Source organism: Poecile atricapillus, chromosome 7 (genome assembly GCF_030490865.1).
Source record: "Poecile atricapillus isolate bPoeAtr1 chromosome 7, bPoeAtr1.hap1, whole genome shotgun sequence".
NCBI lineage: Eukaryota > Metazoa > Chordata > Aves > Passeriformes > Paridae > Poecile > Poecile atricapillus.
In genome coordinates, this window is record NC_081255.1 from 14,744,281 (window position 1) to 14,764,169 (window position 19,889).

The window sequence follows — 19,889 nt, forward strand, 5'->3', positions numbered from 1 at the left end:
TACATTTTCATCTTCATTTAGAAGATGAAAAATGAATTTTTTTCTGTGGGATAAGTCATTGATCAGTTTGATGTCAGAAGTGCTTAGCAAGCTGTAACAGCTTTGTTCTCTTCCACTGTCACAGCCTGGAGTACCAGACACTGCTCTGTACAACTGCAAAGCAACAGCAAGCCCAGCCATTTCCCACCAGCTCCTCGACTGCTGCAGTCCTGCGCTGTAGCAGCTGAAAAACCACCCAGCATTAGTCCAAGACCACAACTTCCTAACTCGGAGAACAGGATTCAGTGCCTCTTTTAGACACACAAAGAGGGAGCAAAGGATAACACATGACAGGGTGAAGAATCACAAGTGTTGAAATTATTAACCTTTAAGTACTGCTGCTACGTGCAAGCTACATTACCATTGCGAGCATAGCTGTTTAGATTATGTCTCCAGTTTTCATTTTTCACAAGTTTGAAAAAATACCTACATTTATGTAGGTATTTTTTGGCTCACAATTTTCTGTGCTAGTTTTATAAGAACTTTCAATGTACACCACTCTTGTAATCAAAACAACGTGGCCTCTCTAATAGTCGTTAACTGCTGCCCATATGGATTTTTCTGAGCTGATGTTGTGCTGATACTAAAAGTCTACAGAGTGGTGTGGCAATCACACCTGAGTCAAATCCTTGGTAGAAATGGAGGACGGGAAGTCAGAATTCACATCACTTCTTTCAAAGCAAAGTAGAGATCTCTGGTTATCCAACACATTTGCTGAGCCTGGGATCCTGGAATATCATGAGCTGTATGAACATCAGTAACCTTATTTATATATCTGAAAAGAGGCAACTAAGAATATTAACCAGTTCAGGATCTTGTTAACTCTCAAGGAAGGATCTCAACCTTCACACAGCAGGCAGTGTGCCTGAGGTGACAGAATGACCAGGCTGAGGATGGGCACACTATCATAACTGCCACTGTGCCCATGCATAAATCCTAAATTTATTTAAAATGGTGCCTTGAATTGTCTTTTAGGCATCTTTCTTTTGTTATATTCAAGTGACAAAGTAGGAGCAAAGAGCCAGTAATCCCTAATAGCTCACCACTATATCTCAGTTTTTTCAGAGCCATTTTTCCCCCATATCTTCCTTCCTGCAGCTTTTTCTTTCCTCCTAAGAGTTTTACAATGTTGTGGTAAACTTTTCATGTTCAGAATGGCTTTTACAATCTTGCTTCTCCCCCATATGCAGAAATCTCAATCACCCAAATCAGAACTTAGAAAATTGGCATTTTATCATTTCAGGGAAATGGTAGCCAAGATTAAGCCACATATTTTTTAATTTTTCTGTATTTATACAAGCCACTGTTACTGCTTGAGAGATAAGAACACTGATCTTCAGAAGATCTGGGACATGTTTGGGGTGGTTTTATTTATATTCAGCATTGTTCGTTGCTGTGCATTACAGAAGTGCATTTCCCACAGTACTACCTTCAGACAACAACACCAATTTAATATATTTCTCTTTTTGCTCACAGGGGGCTGGGACCTTCTAATTTGACACTCAAACTCCTCATCCATGAGAAGCTGTAGTTGCTAATAGCATTCTGGCCCTCAGCAGCCCTATGGAAGGCAGCACCCATTCCTTACAAGGATGGATTTAACTCAACCCTCAGGGTCACACATCAATTTAAATTATTTCAGTAAAAGAAGAAAAAATATAGGGTAAAGGGGAAGATTAATAGAAATGAGCAATTGAATCTCTTACAGTGTTGTATTATTTAAAACTTTTATTTCTGTTCTGTAAAACATAAATAGGAAATTGAAAATGCAGCAAAAAAACCCAGTATGTCATAATTTCAGTAAGGTTTATGGTATATTCTCTACTATTTTTCTTCAAATAATACAATTTTGATTCTTTCCCAAATAAACACCTTCAGTTCTTCTCAGCATTATTCAGTTCAGAAACTTCCAGGATTAAACAGCCTTAAAAAATAGCAAGTGTTTGCTTTCTGTGCCCTTATTTAAACATAAAAGTATTTTACAGCCTCTGGGATCATGCTTTGTGACATATCCATACATTGTACATGTACATGTACATTGGCACATCCGTAGCCACTGCTGAAATGCAGCCTGTTTTACTGAGCTGAAACACAGCACCTGGCTCATTGTATTCAAAGCACCATACAGCACTGAGAACAGGTTAAGTATCCAACTGAAACTGCAAGCAGCATTTTGCTAGACAGAACATAGCTAACTATTGGAATTCAGCCACAATATTTGGATTAACACATCTCTTGTCTTGCAAGCAAGATTGCCCACGGAATTTTCTCAATATTCACAGTACTTGTAAGCTTTGTAAGTTTAAGAGTAAACTAGGCCTTCCAGGATGGTGTCAAGAAGCAGTATACATTAAAAATGGATTTGCTTGAAATGAGACACATTCACAAAATCTTGTTCTTTGAAGATGTTGCAGGAAACATGTGGTGCTTTCTGAATAGAAATGTAATTTTCTTTCTTAGACTTTCTGCCTACAGAAAAAGGTCTTTATATCTCAAGAAGGAAATGTTGTTAATGCCACCATTGTAAGAAAATCCAAACAGGAAGATGCTACAGACTTTAAATGCCATTATCAGTGCCATGCTGGTTAAACCTATAAACTCTTGGTTAATACTGTAGAGCCTGTAGGTTGCCAGACCTCTGGGAGTAAGCTCAGCTTTAAACTTCTGAAGAATTTTTCCCTATTTCATCTCTACAGAGAATATGACAGGGATGTTAGAAAAGGGTAACAGCTTGATGTGACAGTTTGAGACTTGCCAAAAGAATGTTTGGAAACATGGTGGGATGAAGGGCAAGTCAGCAGGATTACCCTTCTCACCTTACTTTATTTATTAGTCAGTCTTGACAATTATCTGCATTGGGAAATACAGGAGAATACAGCCAAGTATTTCTGTAATGCAGAGCTGTAAATTTACAAAGAACAAAGACTTGCTTGTCAGAATGCAGCTGAAATCAAACAGTAGATGGTTCCTTTGCTCTCAGTTTCAAAAACAGCACTTGGCTAAATGCAAATACATGCTGCTAAATAAAAAGGAGATGAGCTGATTTCTGGACTCTAAGGAACAGCTCCTTTCCACACAGCAGAACTACTCTTTCACTCTTGAAATGCTGCATCTGTGTCCACGCCACCTAACTGAATCATGCCCAGGCATAAGAGGAAAAGGTAATTAGGATGTGTGGCACCAACAAACACTGCAGTTTGCTATGGGCTAGGATTCAACCCCATACCCCAACCCTGTTGTATTTATAAGTGCAGACACACCCCACTCAGTCTTTTTCCAAAGACAAAATTCCCCTTTGACAGGGAATTGTATTTTGCAAACCCTTTCCACTTTCATTTCTGTCTTCTCACTTGCAAAGATTGAAGGAGATTTTTAAAAGGCACTGAACAAATTTCCCTGTTATCTATTAAATGTGACAGTCCACAGGCAAGCTCCAGTTGAGGGGTCTGTAAATGCTGACTGCAAAGCTGTAAGCTTGTACTAACCAGAGGAAGGGCCAGTTACACTGCCCATTCTCACAGTCTAAATACACTTTGGCTCTAAAAAGCTTAGGTTTCTGTTTTCAAACATCTAGCTGCAGTCAGAGCCAGCTGAAACAACTTATTTTATTAAATTACAATGGAATTTACTAATTTTCATGGCTCAAACTCCAGGATTATATATAATCTAAGTTTATGGGGAATTACGGTTTCAGTTCCTTTAATTTCTTAAAATTTACTCTCAGTGAAAGCCAGATCACCTACCTCACCCAGCCTCAACAGAATAATATGTATTTTGAGGATGGAAAACCAAAATTGTACATTAAGAATGAGAATTACTCCAGGAGGAATTCTGTATAAATGCTCATATCCAGTCCATACAATTTTCAAAGGAAAGCAAAACTGCAACAAATTCCAGACCCAGAACCATCCAACATTGCACCCTGCCATCCATTCTGTGGATGTTCAGAGCAAGATAAGGGATCCCAAAATCCTCTAAAATGCAGGTTTCCAGCCTCTGTTAAAGGAAAAAGGACTGTCTGCACAATATTTAGTAATTATCTACCAAATAGATGTCTCCATATATTTTAGAAAATATGCTTTTTCTCCCATTAGATTCATCATCATGTCACACATTAGAGAGAAAAGATTATGAGGTTTTATTGAGTACCCGATATAAATTTGATTGAAAATTAAAGTGGCAGAAAATCAACAGAAGAAGCTTTTCTTTTCATTTGACTTAGTCCTTCCCCACCCATTGGTTTTTCCCAGCTGTTCCAATTAACTGCAGATTTTGCCTAAATCAGGCTGCCCATCCTGCTTCCTCTTTCAGTCAATTCTCATAATGAACTAATTCTTCTGTGGAGACACTACTTTGTTATTCTGTACACTTGGGATTTGCAGAGCACAAGAAAATAGGTGTGAGAAGAACATGAAAACGTTCTTTAATGTTTTCATTCAAAAGAAGCTCCCTGAAGCTTGAAAAATGAACAAGCAGATAGCTAAGACCATTTCAGGAAGGTCACCACAAGAGCATTGGTACAGAAGCATGTAATGGACAACACTAAAAATCCCTTGCTCAATACTTCCCTAAGTGGAGACACCTGACTGCAGAATGTCCCTGTATATGCACAGATGAGCTGTGAAAAGAGAGTTTCTAGAAAGGGCACTCAAACTGCCCTTAAACGAGCCTGGATATTGCTATCACAAATAGCACTGCAAAGTCACAGGGTTTTGTTGAACAAAAACAGAGAAAGATGAAGAGGGCACAGTTCTCTAAATTCAGAGAACTGCAGTTGAACTGATGGCACAAGTCTGTGCTTTCTCAGTCCATCTGCAGCTCTCTGAATGTTAATTGCCATTCCAGTTCTGAGAACTTTGCTTTGTGCATGCATTAACCTAATGTGAATAAATAATCATGCTCAGGAACGTGACTAATGACTAAGGTACTGCATTTTTTTAAACTAATGTACTACTGAGCACAATATATCACATGAAGATAAAGAACTGAATACACTGTAGAACAACAGTGCAGTGAGGGAAGCTTTGGCTTTTCTTCTTGAGCTTACTTTCTAAACCTAACCTGTCAAAATACAAACTTCCTGAGAATTAAGATTCCTCATTTTGTTCTGCTTCAAAGGAATCTAGTTAAGCCAGCTGAGCCATGAGTATGCAGTCATTTCTACAAAAAATGCCAAGTTTCAGGTGTTTACATGGTAGCATTTACCCACGAACACAATTTTGAATTGTAAGAATTATTTAAGGTAGCATTGTGTTTTACATATATTAAATATGCTGATATCAGGGTTAAGTGACTGCTGCTGAACTTCACTATTTCCTCTTTCTTACGCTCAGTATTTTCCTCTGGAAAGGAGTAAATTAATTTTGGGGTGTGTGTCTGGATATATTCTCACATGTTGCTGACTCAGGACATTTCTTCTGTTGCTATTCCTAATACAGATGTTAATTATTTTTTACAGTACAGAGATCCTACTACCTCAGTTGTAATAAGATAATGTTGGGATATATTCTCATTTTCAGTAGACTTAATCCCTATCAAAATGTAACAGGATCTCAAAGTGAAAGTAAATATCAGAGACTAGGAGAGCCTTAAGACTATTTATTAAATTAGGGTCTTAAATAATATCTTTAATAACCCTAGCAATTTGTAATATAGTACTTGAATATTACAGGATTAGCATACAATAACATTAACAACACTGAAATTGCTACAGATTGGCAGACTTTTATGTAAGATCAAAATATTACATCTGAAGTTATTCTGTACAGATGCTTCAGCTTTTACTGGCTTTAGAAGTTAACTAAAAGAGGAAGTTGTCCTACCAGCAGATATTTATAGTAATAAAGAATACTGTACAGATTTTAGAATTGCTGTTGCATTTAGCTTTTGTTCAGAAGACTAATTCACAGCAGTTAATCATAAACCAGAAATGTGAAATTGCAGCTTAAAAAAAAACAAAACAGAAAATACAGAGCTAAAATGGTCATAAAGTTTTGCTTCTACTTCCTAACAATACAAGAATAAGTCTTCAGTTACTCTCTGGCTTCAGGTGTGATCTTTGTATATGTGACCTCAGATACGACAGAAAAATTTTCTACTCTTTGCTTGTTATTTTTTAATTTACCCAATTATTTATGGTACAATGTAGCTAAAATTATTTTAATATTTTGTTTCCTTAACAAAAAGAGGGTTCAAACACTTACACAGTTCTGGTAAAAACACAAACAAAATATAGTTTCATTTAGTATTTCCATTGTTCAGGAGGGAAACATTTTTAAGACTGTGTTCCCATCACTTCTTCTTTGCAATAGCGCTCTGAAGCAATACTTGGCAAAAGGGTGCACAAAAAGGGAAATATCTGATACACAGGATATTGACAATTCCACGGAGCACGTGCTGTGCCTGTGTAATCACACTTCCATCTGCAGCAGCCCAGGATGCAGCTGCCATGTATTTGCAGCCCTAGAAGAAAGGGTTTGCAGCTTCCCAGGGCGAGGCTCACTCCTGCAGCCCCTGGCTCCAGACACTTGTCCAAGCTGCCCTTATCCCTGCACTGCAGCACAAAGAGCCTTTAAAGCCCCTGTGCTGCTACAGCAGATCTGACTTCAGCACCACGGGGATGCCAGTGCTCTGGTAATGTTAAATTACATAACCAGCCAAGAGGAATAGAGGATCACCTCCTGCTGAGTTCTGGAAAGATGTATCCAGCAGCAATACTGGGAATCACATGGCAGCAAACTTTCACAGTTAAACCAGTTGGAAGAAAATAAAGTGATAAACTGCATTAATGAATATTCTGTCACAAGAACCAAGGAGCATGTCAGCTGTTAGGAATAATCATAATAACTTGGCAAACAGCATTCTTTCCAGGAGCTGAAAATACCCTGGATGAAGGATAATTAGCAGTAATTTTTAATCTGGGCATCAGAAAAGTCTTTTAGTGCCTTTTGAATGTATTTTGTCCAATGTTAAAATTCAGGAGGAGAACTACATTGTTCTGTGAAAGAGCAAATGTTAAAAAGAATACCAAAAATGTCAAAAGCTTCAATTCAGTGTGGTAAAACAAAATTCTATCATTACATTCAGGAAGTGTCTTGGAATTGAGGTAATTAGTGTGCTTATTAAACTTCTGAAAGAGAACAAGAAGAAAAAAAAGTGATAAAACTGATGAATTAGAATCTTTTTTCATATTAGGTCTAGATAGATGCTGAGACACTTCAGGAAAATCTAATAAAACTGGAAAATCATCCAACATTATCAAATGTTACCTAATCCATATTGGAAATAATCAGTGCAGGTCCTTGGGAAATTGACAAATTGCCAATGAAATGTGACGGTTCAGCAAAAAGCATCACTTTTGATGTCAGTCTGGACAGTTCAGTTGGACATCTGTTCAGGGGACAGCTTTGAGCCCCTCTCCACAGAAGGGAGGTTCTCACAGAAGGGAGAAGGGAGGTTTCTCCACAGGGAAAGGTTCAAATGCCTCCACCTACCAAACTGAGGTGAAGGCCTGATTCACCTCTCAGTCTCAAAATCACAATATTGAGAATGGATCACAGGGACTCTCTCATACAGAGAAATGTACATAATGACCACCATCAGCAATCCAAGCTTATATAACTTTATCTCCTGAAATACAGAAAATATTCTGAGTAAAATAGCTGTGATCACATAGCATTTCTCAAATTTGCGATCTGTGCACAACTTCTAGCAATAACATTTTTCACAAAGGCGTCATTCAGTTGTGGAACTCCATGCAGGTGAATGTTGTGCCTCCTGAAAGTACAGATGACTTTAAAAATTACTTGATAAATTCAGAAGAAAGCATGATGAACACAAATTTGCACCTTCTGGCCCAGTAAGTATCAGTTTGCTGGAAGATTACACCAAGGAATGTATTACTGTGCCTCTGTTCTGCTCTTACACTCCTCTTGTAAGCACCTATAGCTGCCCATTGTAGTCAAAGGAACTAAATGGATCAGGGAGACTGATCCAGTGCAGTTTTTATTTCACTTGGGATACTTTTCTTGTAAATCAGCAAAAAAAATCATGTTTTCTTCAGATATCAGCAACTATCAGTTAATCGTTTCAAAGCAATTCTAGTTCTCTGCAGAGAACAGCCCTTGTGTTTTAGTTTGTTCCAAGACTTTTTGGAAAAAGTATGTGAAATAAGTCAAAAAGCAGGCAAACCACTGTATGCAGTCGGTATGCTACAGGTAAATAAAACCAAGATATATTTAGTATTTAATTATTTGCATATTTAGGTCTTTTACTGCAATGCTTCTGTATACAGGGAAACTAGAAAAAAAGCTCATTTTCCTGTGCAGAAGCTGTACATAAGCAAAATCATACTTCCACTGTATTGAGATATCTTTTCAGTGAATTAATTTTTTGAGTATTTTAAACATTTCACAGCTCACCTTACTGTGTAACTACCACAAGATAGTTAACACCTGGATACACAGGTTTTCTATTTTCTATTGCTGGGTGACTCCTTAAGTTTATATAATAGCTCTCAATGGGTTTTTCAATTTCTTTTTTAAAAAATAAGTTTACAAGTGTCTTCCTTAAACTGCAGAGATTTATGGAAATCATTCTGAATGGATACTGAAAGAGAAATATCTAGCCTGAATGGGTGTACAAGCTCTGAGTATCTGAAAATCTGTTTGCAGGGTTACAGTAGCTTTAATAAATACATCAGTGATGACACGCACACACATAAATATACATCCCTTCAGTTTCACTGCATGCAGAGTTCCTTCGTAGAACTGCCAAAAGTCCTTAAGAAAAAGTAATTTGCTTTTTTGAAGCAAATTCAGAAACTAAATCCATAACTGCCCTGGGGAAAATGCAGTAGCCTGTCTCTCAGAAAACTTTATGTAAGTTTTCTCTTAAATAACTAATAGAAGTCCTCACTCAGCACTTCTTTAACAAATAATTCTTAAAAAGTAAAACTGCCCCTATGGCACAATGATTTCTAGACTGTTTTTTCTGCATTTCTTTCCCCCCCTACACTCAATATATGAGTAAGATACATTGCTACAGATCCTGCAGCTCATTCTACAGCACTAGGGAGCAGTAGATTTAACAGCAAAGCCAAAAGGAGTCTCAAAATATGCGATCCCAAATTTATCTTCTGCTCGCATCCAAGCACCAATGAAGACATAGTGAGTCTGCCAACCCTGGAAGTAATGCAATAAGTCTTGGTACAAAAACTTGTAAACTAATAACACTGAGAAATGTGACTCTTCACAGCCTCAATGTTCTTTTATGAACAGTAAAGATCTTAATAACAAACTGTCAATAATAAAGTCACTGATGTTTGTCATTTATGAGAGATGAGCAAACCACAGGAGGTCCAGAAAAGTTCCTGCTTTGATGAGCAGGCTGACAGTTCTGCCCCTTCCTCATGGGCAAGTACAGAACCATATTTACAAACAGACTTGGGCATATTTCTGCCAAAGCACTGATGAGGAGTGGGGGGTTATTTGTGCTCAGGCTTTTGCATTTCAGACAGGAACACACTGCTGTGCCTGGACTGAACTAATTAAGGGCTAATTGACTGTCTAGCACCTATAAAGAGATAATTCACCCAGCCATCTCCCACTGGAAACTGCAATGACTATTAGCATAGAAAGGATTGTTTATTTAGTGGTCAGCATAAGACAGTCGTAACTATTTGTTAGTAAGAGCAGAAAGAGGGCAAATGAGGATATGAATGTTTTTAATGGATGATTAAATCTGGGTAGCTTGATCTCCTTTCATGCTGTGCATGTTGTGTGCTGCAGTCACGCCTCTCACTGCCAGCCTGCACTGGGATGATAATCACTCACTATGAAAACTCATTAGCTCCACAGAAATGAGTCCTCCGCTGCTGAAGCTTGGTGCTGTTCTTAGTACCATGGCAATGATCTCTAACTGGATGTCCCAAACTCTCCCTTCTCTGGTAGGACTAAATACCACAAGAATAACCACTTCAGATACTCTAGTAAGTAGCTGTTATATGTTGCAAGCCATCTTAATGCTGAATTAGCGTTTAAGTGGCAGCAAAAGCGTTAGTTTGTTGCCTCTTCGTAAATCTCTTTTTTAGCTACTAATCTTCCTATCATCTCTTAATGCATGCTTCTTTTTGGGCATCATAAAACTGCACACTGGTGAGCATGTTGTGGTCTTACTATGAAAGGGAAGGTTTCAAAATAGTATCATTAAAGATGTGAGAACAAACGCCTTTATCTTGAGCATGAAATACTAAAAAGGGTACAGCAATTTATTTTTGTTTGTGTAGCCTGTTCTTCCTATCTTTACTGCTCTAGAAAAATGCATTGTGTTGTCTAGAAAAATTATATCTGGCAGTAGCTTTCTTTTTGAAAATTGGATTATGTTACCTAGTAACTATTCACTACAATATGCAAAGGGTCTGATTCCTCCCTACTTTTCTTTATTGGAATGCAGTTAAACAAATAAATAGTTGTTAGAAATAAAATAACATTTTATGGTACTAAACCTCCTGGTACTAGGAGGTTAGATACCAGAAATTTTTAAAGGCTGATAATGGGAATAACACAAATGACAGAAATATCACTTTGTATCATTGACACTCATATCAGCAGCCTCAGTTAATAAAAACATACAGGAAAGCTGTGAACAGATATGAACTCAGGAGAAGCCTAAAAAGTCAAGTAACACTTTGATAGGATGAGAGGGAACCCTATGGTATTCATAAATTAAATTAGAACATAATTTTCCTAAATGCTTAGTAAAACACTCTTGTCTGTGGATCTTTTTGTGCAACTGCAATCAGTTGTTTACATAATAATAGGTTACGTAAAACATAAATTTAACTATTTGTATAGTAGTTCACCATTCTCAAAGCTCAGAATTTTTTAATTAAAAATTATGCATTTACTAACCAACAATGTAATAATTGAATATATGCATGCTGGAAAAATACTACTGCAGAAAATCACTGGATTTAGTCTATAAATATTACTACTTCAAAATTAATTATGTTATAAGAAAAATGTCATTATGTTTTAGAGCAGCAAGATGAGAATACAAAGAAAAGCTCTATTTTATTTTCCTTACAAGTAATATTGTCTCAGTGACTTACAGTATATATTGCTAGTTCTTGTGGCTGTATATTATAAAATCCCTATCATATTTACGTCCAAGTTTAAAGTTGCAGCTGAGTAAGTACAAGTAAGAACAAGATGCACATTAGTTATTATGATATATATATATATATATATACATTTATACACAAATATATGTGTTTATACTGATATGTTCAGATTCCAAGTAGTACAAAACTGTCATGCTCCCCTTGGCTACAACAGGGCATTGCTGATAGAAATGCCTTCTAAATATTATTTCAAGAATGCTCTTTTCACTCAGTAAGTTGAGCTATGTGCATATTTTTTGTTTTGATAAGGGTAGCAGGAGTGCCAGTAGAGCGGGGAAAGTGATCATAAAAATTTGATTATCTGAGCTTGGCAACATCTGTCAAATAAAGAAAATATGAATTTCAATCATGTATGGTTCTTTTTGCACAAAACCAAGCACTACAAATCTGGTACCTTTCTTAAAGCTTTAGATGTTGGTTGCAAGACTTTATGCCCCAAGTGCTCAGTAATACCAGGGTCATCACTGAGTGATTTTTGGCTGCCATCCAGAGTTCCCCATGGGCAGCTTCTCCAGTGAACTCTGCAGCATGAGCACTTCTCCAGAATTTCTCTCCTAACACATACACAGCTCATAAATTGTGTATATTGTACAATGTGAAAAATGAACAAACCCTCCCAGTTTCCTCCCTTCAGCTGGAAGAGTTGTACAAGGATGTGGGGTCGGGTAAAGGGCCTCCTCTTCTGAGTTTCGGTACCACAGCTGAATTTGCAAGACAAACCAGAAAATACTGTTTAAGCAAACATCCTAAGTAAGGTACTGTCATTTGACCTGTCACTATAGTAACAACAGAGGTAACTAACAGTTTTATCAGAATGTATAAAAGTGCAAGGGAAAAAATAAATCTTTGAGAAGTGAAATCAATCTTTAATACAATGGCCTGTCATGGCAATGGTTAATATTGGGCTTTATAGGGACTTCTCTGTTTTACCCAGATTTTCAAGAAAATTTATTATTGTTATAGCAAAACTTATTATTGCTGTTTTCCACTTGTTATTTCTTTTCTTGCTTGTTTACTAAGGCCTGTCAGCAGTAAGCCTGCATTTGAAAAGTTGATGCAGTAGCTTCTGGAAGGTTTTGATGACTTCTAGCTCTTTTTCTGCACAGCAGTTTCTGCTTGAAGTAGGGATTAAATGTCAAGCTAAAACAATAACAGAAAAATAAAGCAAAGTGCGTCTTTGCACACATGCATGTTTTTCTCTGCCAGCACTCACATTACCCATCTTAATTAATGAAGGAAGCCTAAAATTCCAAATAGAGGGAATCACAGGAAAATTCATAAAACTTTAGCCTACATTTTGTTACTATGTGGGTGCTTATTTATTCATGGGCAGTCAATAACCATGCTCTTGGTTAACCAGTCTCTCTCACTGTGAGAAATATTTTCTCAAACAGAAGTTTTTAATCAGATGTATTTTAGACACCATAAGAGAATATCTGCTAAGTTAATCCTTACAGTGTTTTTTATTTCCTTAGATAAAGCCTAGAAAGATACTTATCATCTCTCTGGCCTAAATAAGTACCTTTGATAATTCAGATAGGATTATACAGCTTTACTATTGACTGCATCATCCTGCTGTTTCATATATTGTCCACTGTAGAAAACTTCCTTGAATCCAGTGAAAACAGTTGCCCATAGTCTAAATGTAGCAGGCATAAGGCACAAATACAATAATTTTTCATGAACTTATATTAATTACTAAAGGAATTATAATCAGAAGCTCTGGGTTCCTGAACATGTTCCTGAACTTCCACAAAAAATTTAGTTTCCTTGCTGTTACATGACCACACTCTTTGGCCCTAAGTTCTACAAGCATAGAAACTACTGGGGGAAATAGAGCTTACACTTTTCAAGGGTTACAGCCTTGAAAGGCTTCACTTGTTAAAGCTTGCAATTTTAGTAGCTTCTCAAAACCTATTTAAATTGTCTCTACAGATGTAATTTCATTTAATTTTTATTGTTCTCCATGTCTTAAGCTAAATTCCATTTGCCCTAAAAATTAAGGTGCAGCGAATGTCATAGAAGCAGTATAATTTAGCAGAACACTGGTTCTCCCTTTCTAGAAAAACCTAAGGCATCTCATCTTTTTTTACAGGTGAGAGAGAATGGGTATGAATGGAAGGGACCACACTGGGTCATCCAACCTCCCTGCTCAAAATGATCCTAGAGCACATGGCACAGGATTGTGTCACATGATTCTGGAATATCCAGTCAGGGATTCTGGAATGCCCAGTCAGGGAGACTCCACACCCTCTCTGGTCAATCGTGGAGCTCCCTGTGCCTCAGTTCATGCCCATTGCCCCTGTCCTGTTGCTCAGCACCACCAAGCAGAGCCTGGTCCATCCTCTGACACCTCCCTGCAGATACTGACATTGATGAGGTCCCCTCAGTCATCTCTTCTCAAAGCTCATCAGGCCAAGTTCCCTCATTCCTTCAAGTCATCTACATGATAGCACTTTGCTTTTCCTTGCAAAACATGGTAGTAGCACAATTTTGATTTTTCTATTAACTTTGCAGTAGAAGGTCACTGCCATCTTCAATGACTTTTTCAGAGGAGTCACTGTTGTGAAAAGCCTGTGCTCTTTTCTTACCTCAGTCAACAGATACTGGCACCTCTTCAGAGACGAGGAACTCTGCAACTCCTGTGCTAAGCTGCCAGGAAAGTGTCAATATCAAAGCTTCTGAGTTTAAATAATCACTTTCCCTGCTGCCACTGAGTACAATTTTATAGTATAAATAGCAACTGATTCTAACTGTGTCCAGACCAAAATTACTTCAATGTTATCTATTAGTATCTGTACTATGAAATTCATCACTAAGTACAAACTTAGGAAAGAATAAAGCACAATATTAACTTTAAATTACAGTTTAAAAAGAAAGTTCAAAAACTGCTTCTTGTATCTTTTAAGTTCCATCACCTGAATGTTTCAATCATCTCATTACATTGTTTCCTGTCACTCCTACACTAGTTTTGTACATCCCATTAAAGAGATACCAAATCCCACACAAACACTAAATGCAGTTCAGTGTTACCCTGCTCTGCAAACAAATGTGATTTTTTTGTTTGTTTGCCTGCCTTTCTTAGTCATGGTTGCTGTAAAAAAGAACAGGTTAAGAATTTCCAGATTTCTGCTATCCCAGTGAAGGACATGCATTGTCTTAATCTCCCTGTGGCTCGCTTACCACGAGCCCCATTCCCCTGGCTGGCCAGACACTTTTCTATCCCGCCCTGTTCCCTTGGCTGAGTGCAGTGGAGGCCCACGGAGAACAGTTCCCGTGTGGCACAGCTTCAAGAGCAACCTGACCACCACATCCAAACTGCTGCTGAGCCAGTTCCCACCCGTGACTCACACCCTGCACTCTCCCCAGGCTCGTATGTTTGTTCTTTCCTGTCTTTGTTGTTTCCATTAGTCTAAAGTAAAAGTCATCCAGGCTGAAAGGACATGTTTGTTCTGTGCTGATGAAAAACTGCAAAGAATTAAATCACCTGGTTTGTGCTGAATCACAAGCAGATTCTCATCTGCCCTGGAAACTGTGTGTGCTAGACTCTTCTAGAGAATTATTGCAAAGGTGTGAGATATGGCAAAACTGGGAAACTACCAAACTAATTAGTTAAGAGTAATAATTGTTGACCAGTAGGAACCTCATTGCAGACATTTACTGCAAAAATAAAAGTATTCTGTTGCAGTGTTTGTTTCAAACAATAAAAATCAATTCAGTTCCTTTGATTGTTATTATTTTGTTGTTACAGACTCAGATTAGCCCCAAGGAAGGATGGCAAGTTTATAGTTCAGCCCAGGATCCTGATGGCCGTTGCATTTGCACTGTTGTTGCACCTGAACAAAACCTATGTTCGAGAGATGCCAAAAGCAGGCAGCTCAGACAGCTACTAGAGAAGGTAAGTCTTCCCAAAAAAATCCCTCCTCTTTCTCATTAAACTTCCCATGGAAATCTACTGCTTTTCCCTCTCAGTTAATACATAATGAACTAATGAAGAGCTACCTACTAAAAATTGCTCTTCAGGGTATATCCCCTACCTGTGTTTTCATCTCTATTTATCTGTTTTCCTTATACCACACCTTTCCCAACCCAAGCTACATCTTCTCTCTTTGTCACCCCTCACAAATTCTTTCTTAAATCCAACAGGACAGATTTTTGTGTGTAAGACCAGTTACAAATCCCACCTCAAACTAGCTCAGTGCTGTGGGATTTAAACTGCAGCTTCTGCATCGATCATATGAGACTGCTGAAGGTCATTTCTCATCTCTTATCAAAAAATAATGAGAGAGACACCACAGCATCTTGAAAGTAAACTCTGCAGGGCATAAACAGTTCTAATCTTTTCACTGTTTCTTTTCCTCAAGTTTATTTATTCATTTTCTGGTGGTGCAAATTTTCCCCAACAGCCCAATTCTTAGTTCCAGTATTATCCACTATTGCATATATGGTCTTGTTTTGCATCAACAGAAAAAATGCTGCAACTATGAAAACACAAACATCCTGCACTCCCTGCATAAGTAACCAAGGTTATAATCACTGTATCATAGCCAGTGGTACAGAACCTAAGGTCTGAGAGAGTGAACAGCAGCAAAAAATCAACATAAAATGTAGACTTTAAAGTACTTTTTTAGCACACAATTTTTAGCCTTTTTCTAGCTATAGAAAAATCATTCCAGTGTTAATATAGTGCCAGATCCCCAGAGATTTTTTGCTCCCTGTGCTTCCATGAACTTCAGAAGAGACTACGTTTCAAGTTGGCAGAGTCCTGAGCATGAGATGCATGGAGAGGACATTGGTGGACCAGCAGAGGGAAAAGGAGCTGCCTCCCCTCGTGCTGTTTGTTTAAGAAAGGAACATCAGTCTTTGTCCCAGCATATTCCCCAAACACTAAAATACTACTGCAAAAAACAAAACAAACATACATCTTTCTTCTGAGGTGGAGACTGGAGGGATGTGTTAAGATCACAACATAATTTTTGAGCTGCCACAGAAATGAACCTAAACCATCAGACTCTAAAAGCTATTGTTTTATGATCAGGACTGTGGCAATCATGGATAGGTATTGTTGTATTAGTACTTCCCTGAGTCCATACAGTCCTTTAATTAGAGCCTCTATGTGAATGTGTCTTCTGCCAAATGGAAAGTTCTTCCAGCACCCAAAGGACTTTATTTGCCTGCTTTCAACAATTGGATAGCAAAAAAAAAGAAACCTCTGCTTTTTTCATTAAAGATCCTCTCTCAGAACTATTAATGGCAACTGTACAATAAATAATGTATACTATTTTTAAGAGTAGTTTCTAAATCCATACACTCTGTAGATCATAATGAGTTAGCTCCAAACATGAATATCCATTCAAATATTGCATGTTCTTACAAACCACAGGGGTACTGCTGGGTTTGTCTTTTCTTAGGAGGGTACAATATGTTTTGTTTGAGCCAAAACTTAGTAAGATGCCTAATACATTTACAGCAGTCTAGTTTTCTCATGTTTTAGGAAAACAAAACACTTACTCAAATAGAATAACAGCACTTGGAAAACATGTCATTTTTATGGCTGATAAAAGCATTGCCTTCATAACAGAAACTTTTAGAAGCATGTATTATTTACTCTGGGCGACGGTAACTGTGGTGAAAGTCCTCACTACAGCTACAAAGTCATTTGCTCTACAAAAATTACCTAAACATTCACTACTTTTCATCTTTAAAAAAAAAATAATAAATTGTGGATTTCTACCACTGAGACATTTGAATAAAATTTCTAAATTTACATTTATTTACAGAATTATGAGGAAACACCTCTGTGGTGACTGACACACCCCAGCTTATCTCTGGGTAGTTTTTTGTATGCTTTATATTGAATGATACTATAAATGCTTACTAACTATGAAAGTCATGCTGCTCATACTGAGCAAAATCTCCAAATTTCAGTCCTGTCCCTCCCAAAGTGCCTGGAAGGAATATATGCTGTATGAGCACCTTCTGAACCACAGCCACATCTAGGACAGGTCTCAAGTAGACTCTATTGCCTGACGGCATTTCCTGAGCCCAATGAAAATGATGCTTAAAGGATCTCTCTCTCTTTACCTCTAAGTAGTTCAAACAATTTATGGCTTTGAGGTCTTGCCCTGTTCCCCAATATTTTTACCATCACACAGGAACAGAATGTACAACTACAGTGGTAGAAATGAGTCACAGCTGATTGACTGAAATGTGTACATTGCCTGACATTTAACCAGGAAAAAAAGCAAAGCAACAAAAAGTGCAGAGAGTGTTCTTCTTTAACAGGTTCAGAATATGTCCCAATCTATTGAAGTTTTAAATCTACGGACTCAGAGGGATTTCCAGTATGTTTTAAAAATGGAAACACAAATGAAGGGGCTGAAGGCCAAGTTTCGACAGATCGAAGATGATCGGAAGACATTAATGACAAAGCACTTTCAAGTAGGTTCAATTTTTACAGTAACTTTCAAGTCTGCTGGAAACAATGTACTAAGTAGCAATGCATGGACTGCCTAGGTCCCAGCTTGAAAAGCTCCTACAAGAGTGCCATTTAAAAGAAAAGCAAAATCTTCCTTTATGATAATAATCTTTTGCTATGTTCAATTTAATTGTAATAGGAAGGAACTATTAATTATTAAGTCATTAAAGAAATGTTACTATAAACAGATTCCTGTTCTTTCTGTATCAATATGCATGCCATACTGAGAAATTTATATTCTTTCAAGCTCCAATGCTAAAGGGGGAGATCCAGTGGAATTAATAGCAGACAAGTAGAGTTCTGCGCTCATAGTGTTGTATGACATTTACTGCAGTGAAAGGGAAGAAAGGCTATAATAAATCCATTTATTGTAATTTTAATCCAGTAGAATTAAGATCTAATTTCATGTCTGAAGGCCTGCTGTTTTGAATTTGGGATGGGGAGGAGGGCAGTCACTCCCAGTCACATTTGTGTGATTAAAAAAAGACTCCCACTGAATTTTAATGACAACAAAAACCACAAGCTAATCCTTTTGTGAGGAAGAAGGGCTGCAGATACTACAAGTAGCATTTTGTAGTGTGAAAAAGCTATCTGGAGTACTCTTCAGGAGAAAAATATTTCAAGAGCATATTTAATTTCTTTATATATCGAGTCTGATAAATTGATCTTTCAGGACTGTGGGACCACAAAATAGGTTCTAGAAAATACATTCTGAGGATTACATTATGTTAAGCAAATATATATTTTTTGAAGTGTTTCTGAAAGTTCATATAAAATGAACCTAATTTTCCAATTGGTGCTAGAGTTAGATACCTAAATATTTACATAGCCAAGAGGTCTAGGGTTTTTTTCAGAGCCACTGAATATCGAGGGGGTCTTAATAACATCAGGAATTAAGTACATTAATGATCTGAATGTCAAGCTTTATAAATTATGTCATTGTTCTTAGTTTAGAGATGATTGAGCACATACTCCCAGGTTTTTGATTAAATAAGAAACATCTTCACCTTTTTTCCCTTTTATCCCTTATTGCTACAATAATAACACATTTGCATAATTCCATTATATATCCTGTATTCTCATTTTAGTTTTCCTTGGGAACAAAATATCAAAATTTGAATGTCTGATACACAATGTCAGAGGTAGAAGAATACTCCAGTGCTCTAACCTTTTAAATATTCAATATTTCTATTGGCCAGTCATTTACCTTCAGTTTGACAGTTTGCCAGGAGTATAAAACAGAGTTCCAGCCAATCCAGTTATAAAATAATTTAAAAGGTCAAAATAATACAATATGCTGTTCTGAAATCTAGTCTACTAAAATTCCAGTGCTTTATCTTTCCTGAGACAAAGAAATCATGTTGGATATAACAACCCCTCATATGAACTGCCACAAAGTGCCAGAACACATCTAGCGCCTATCTGTGTTGCAATAGACATTTGTTCTTGTACCACTCATTGCTCTGGAGTGTCAGCAGAAGCCAATTTTTTATTTTTTATTTTTTTTATCATGAAAATACCAGAATCAACTTTATATGATTTACTGACATGAGATATTGTAAATCTGTGTTTTTATGCTGACCAGAACCAAGGAGTACAAATTTGGTGCAGATCACACTTGAGCATATAGCCAGCCCATACTTCACTTTATGCAGGGCAGCAGGTACCTTCTGGTATAAATCCTGCCAGGACTACATTACCTTCACTAATTCAAACACATTTTATCCTCCTGAATTTTTTCAAGCTTTGCATTTTTTCCCATTACGGCTTACCTGTGGTTTTTGGCTATTCACTGTCCCAAAGAACTGAAACCTAAGTTCATTATTTCATGATGAAGTAACTATGGCTTCTGGAACTATTCTATCTCTGTCACTAAGCCTACTTTCTTTGTCATCAAGGTAAAAATTACTATTCATTTTAACAGGTATAAAGTAGGTTTAGGTCAAGATTTTAATAAAAACAGCCAAATGAAAATAGTTTTAACTGTAAACAAAAGGACTTCATTTCTTTGTGTCCATTTTGGTAACTCTGCTGACATAATGTAATTGGAAGACCCCTTGAAAACAGAATCAACAGCATACTCTGAAATCCATATATAATATTTATATATATTCCACGTCTGCTACGTTTCAGTAAAGCAAAATCTTTTGACTGCAAGGATTCTTTGAGGTTTTCTACAGAATAGTAACA

At 37.2% G+C, this 19,889-nt stretch overlaps 1 protein-coding gene across 1 annotated transcript in view; it reads left to right on the top strand.

Moving 5' to 3' along the window:
• The window catches only part of OLFM3 (olfactomedin 3), a 54,803-nt gene that overhangs the window by 23,721 nt on the left and 11,193 nt on the right, over positions 1 to 19,889 (top strand). Inside the window, exons 2-3 of the mRNA XM_058843250.1 lie at positions 14,973 to 15,119; positions 17,507 to 17,662. Coding sequence (XP_058699233.1) covers positions 14,973 to 15,119; positions 17,507 to 17,662 — 303 coding nt within the window. The remainder of the gene's footprint in view (positions 1 to 14,972; positions 15,120 to 17,506; positions 17,663 to 19,889) is intronic.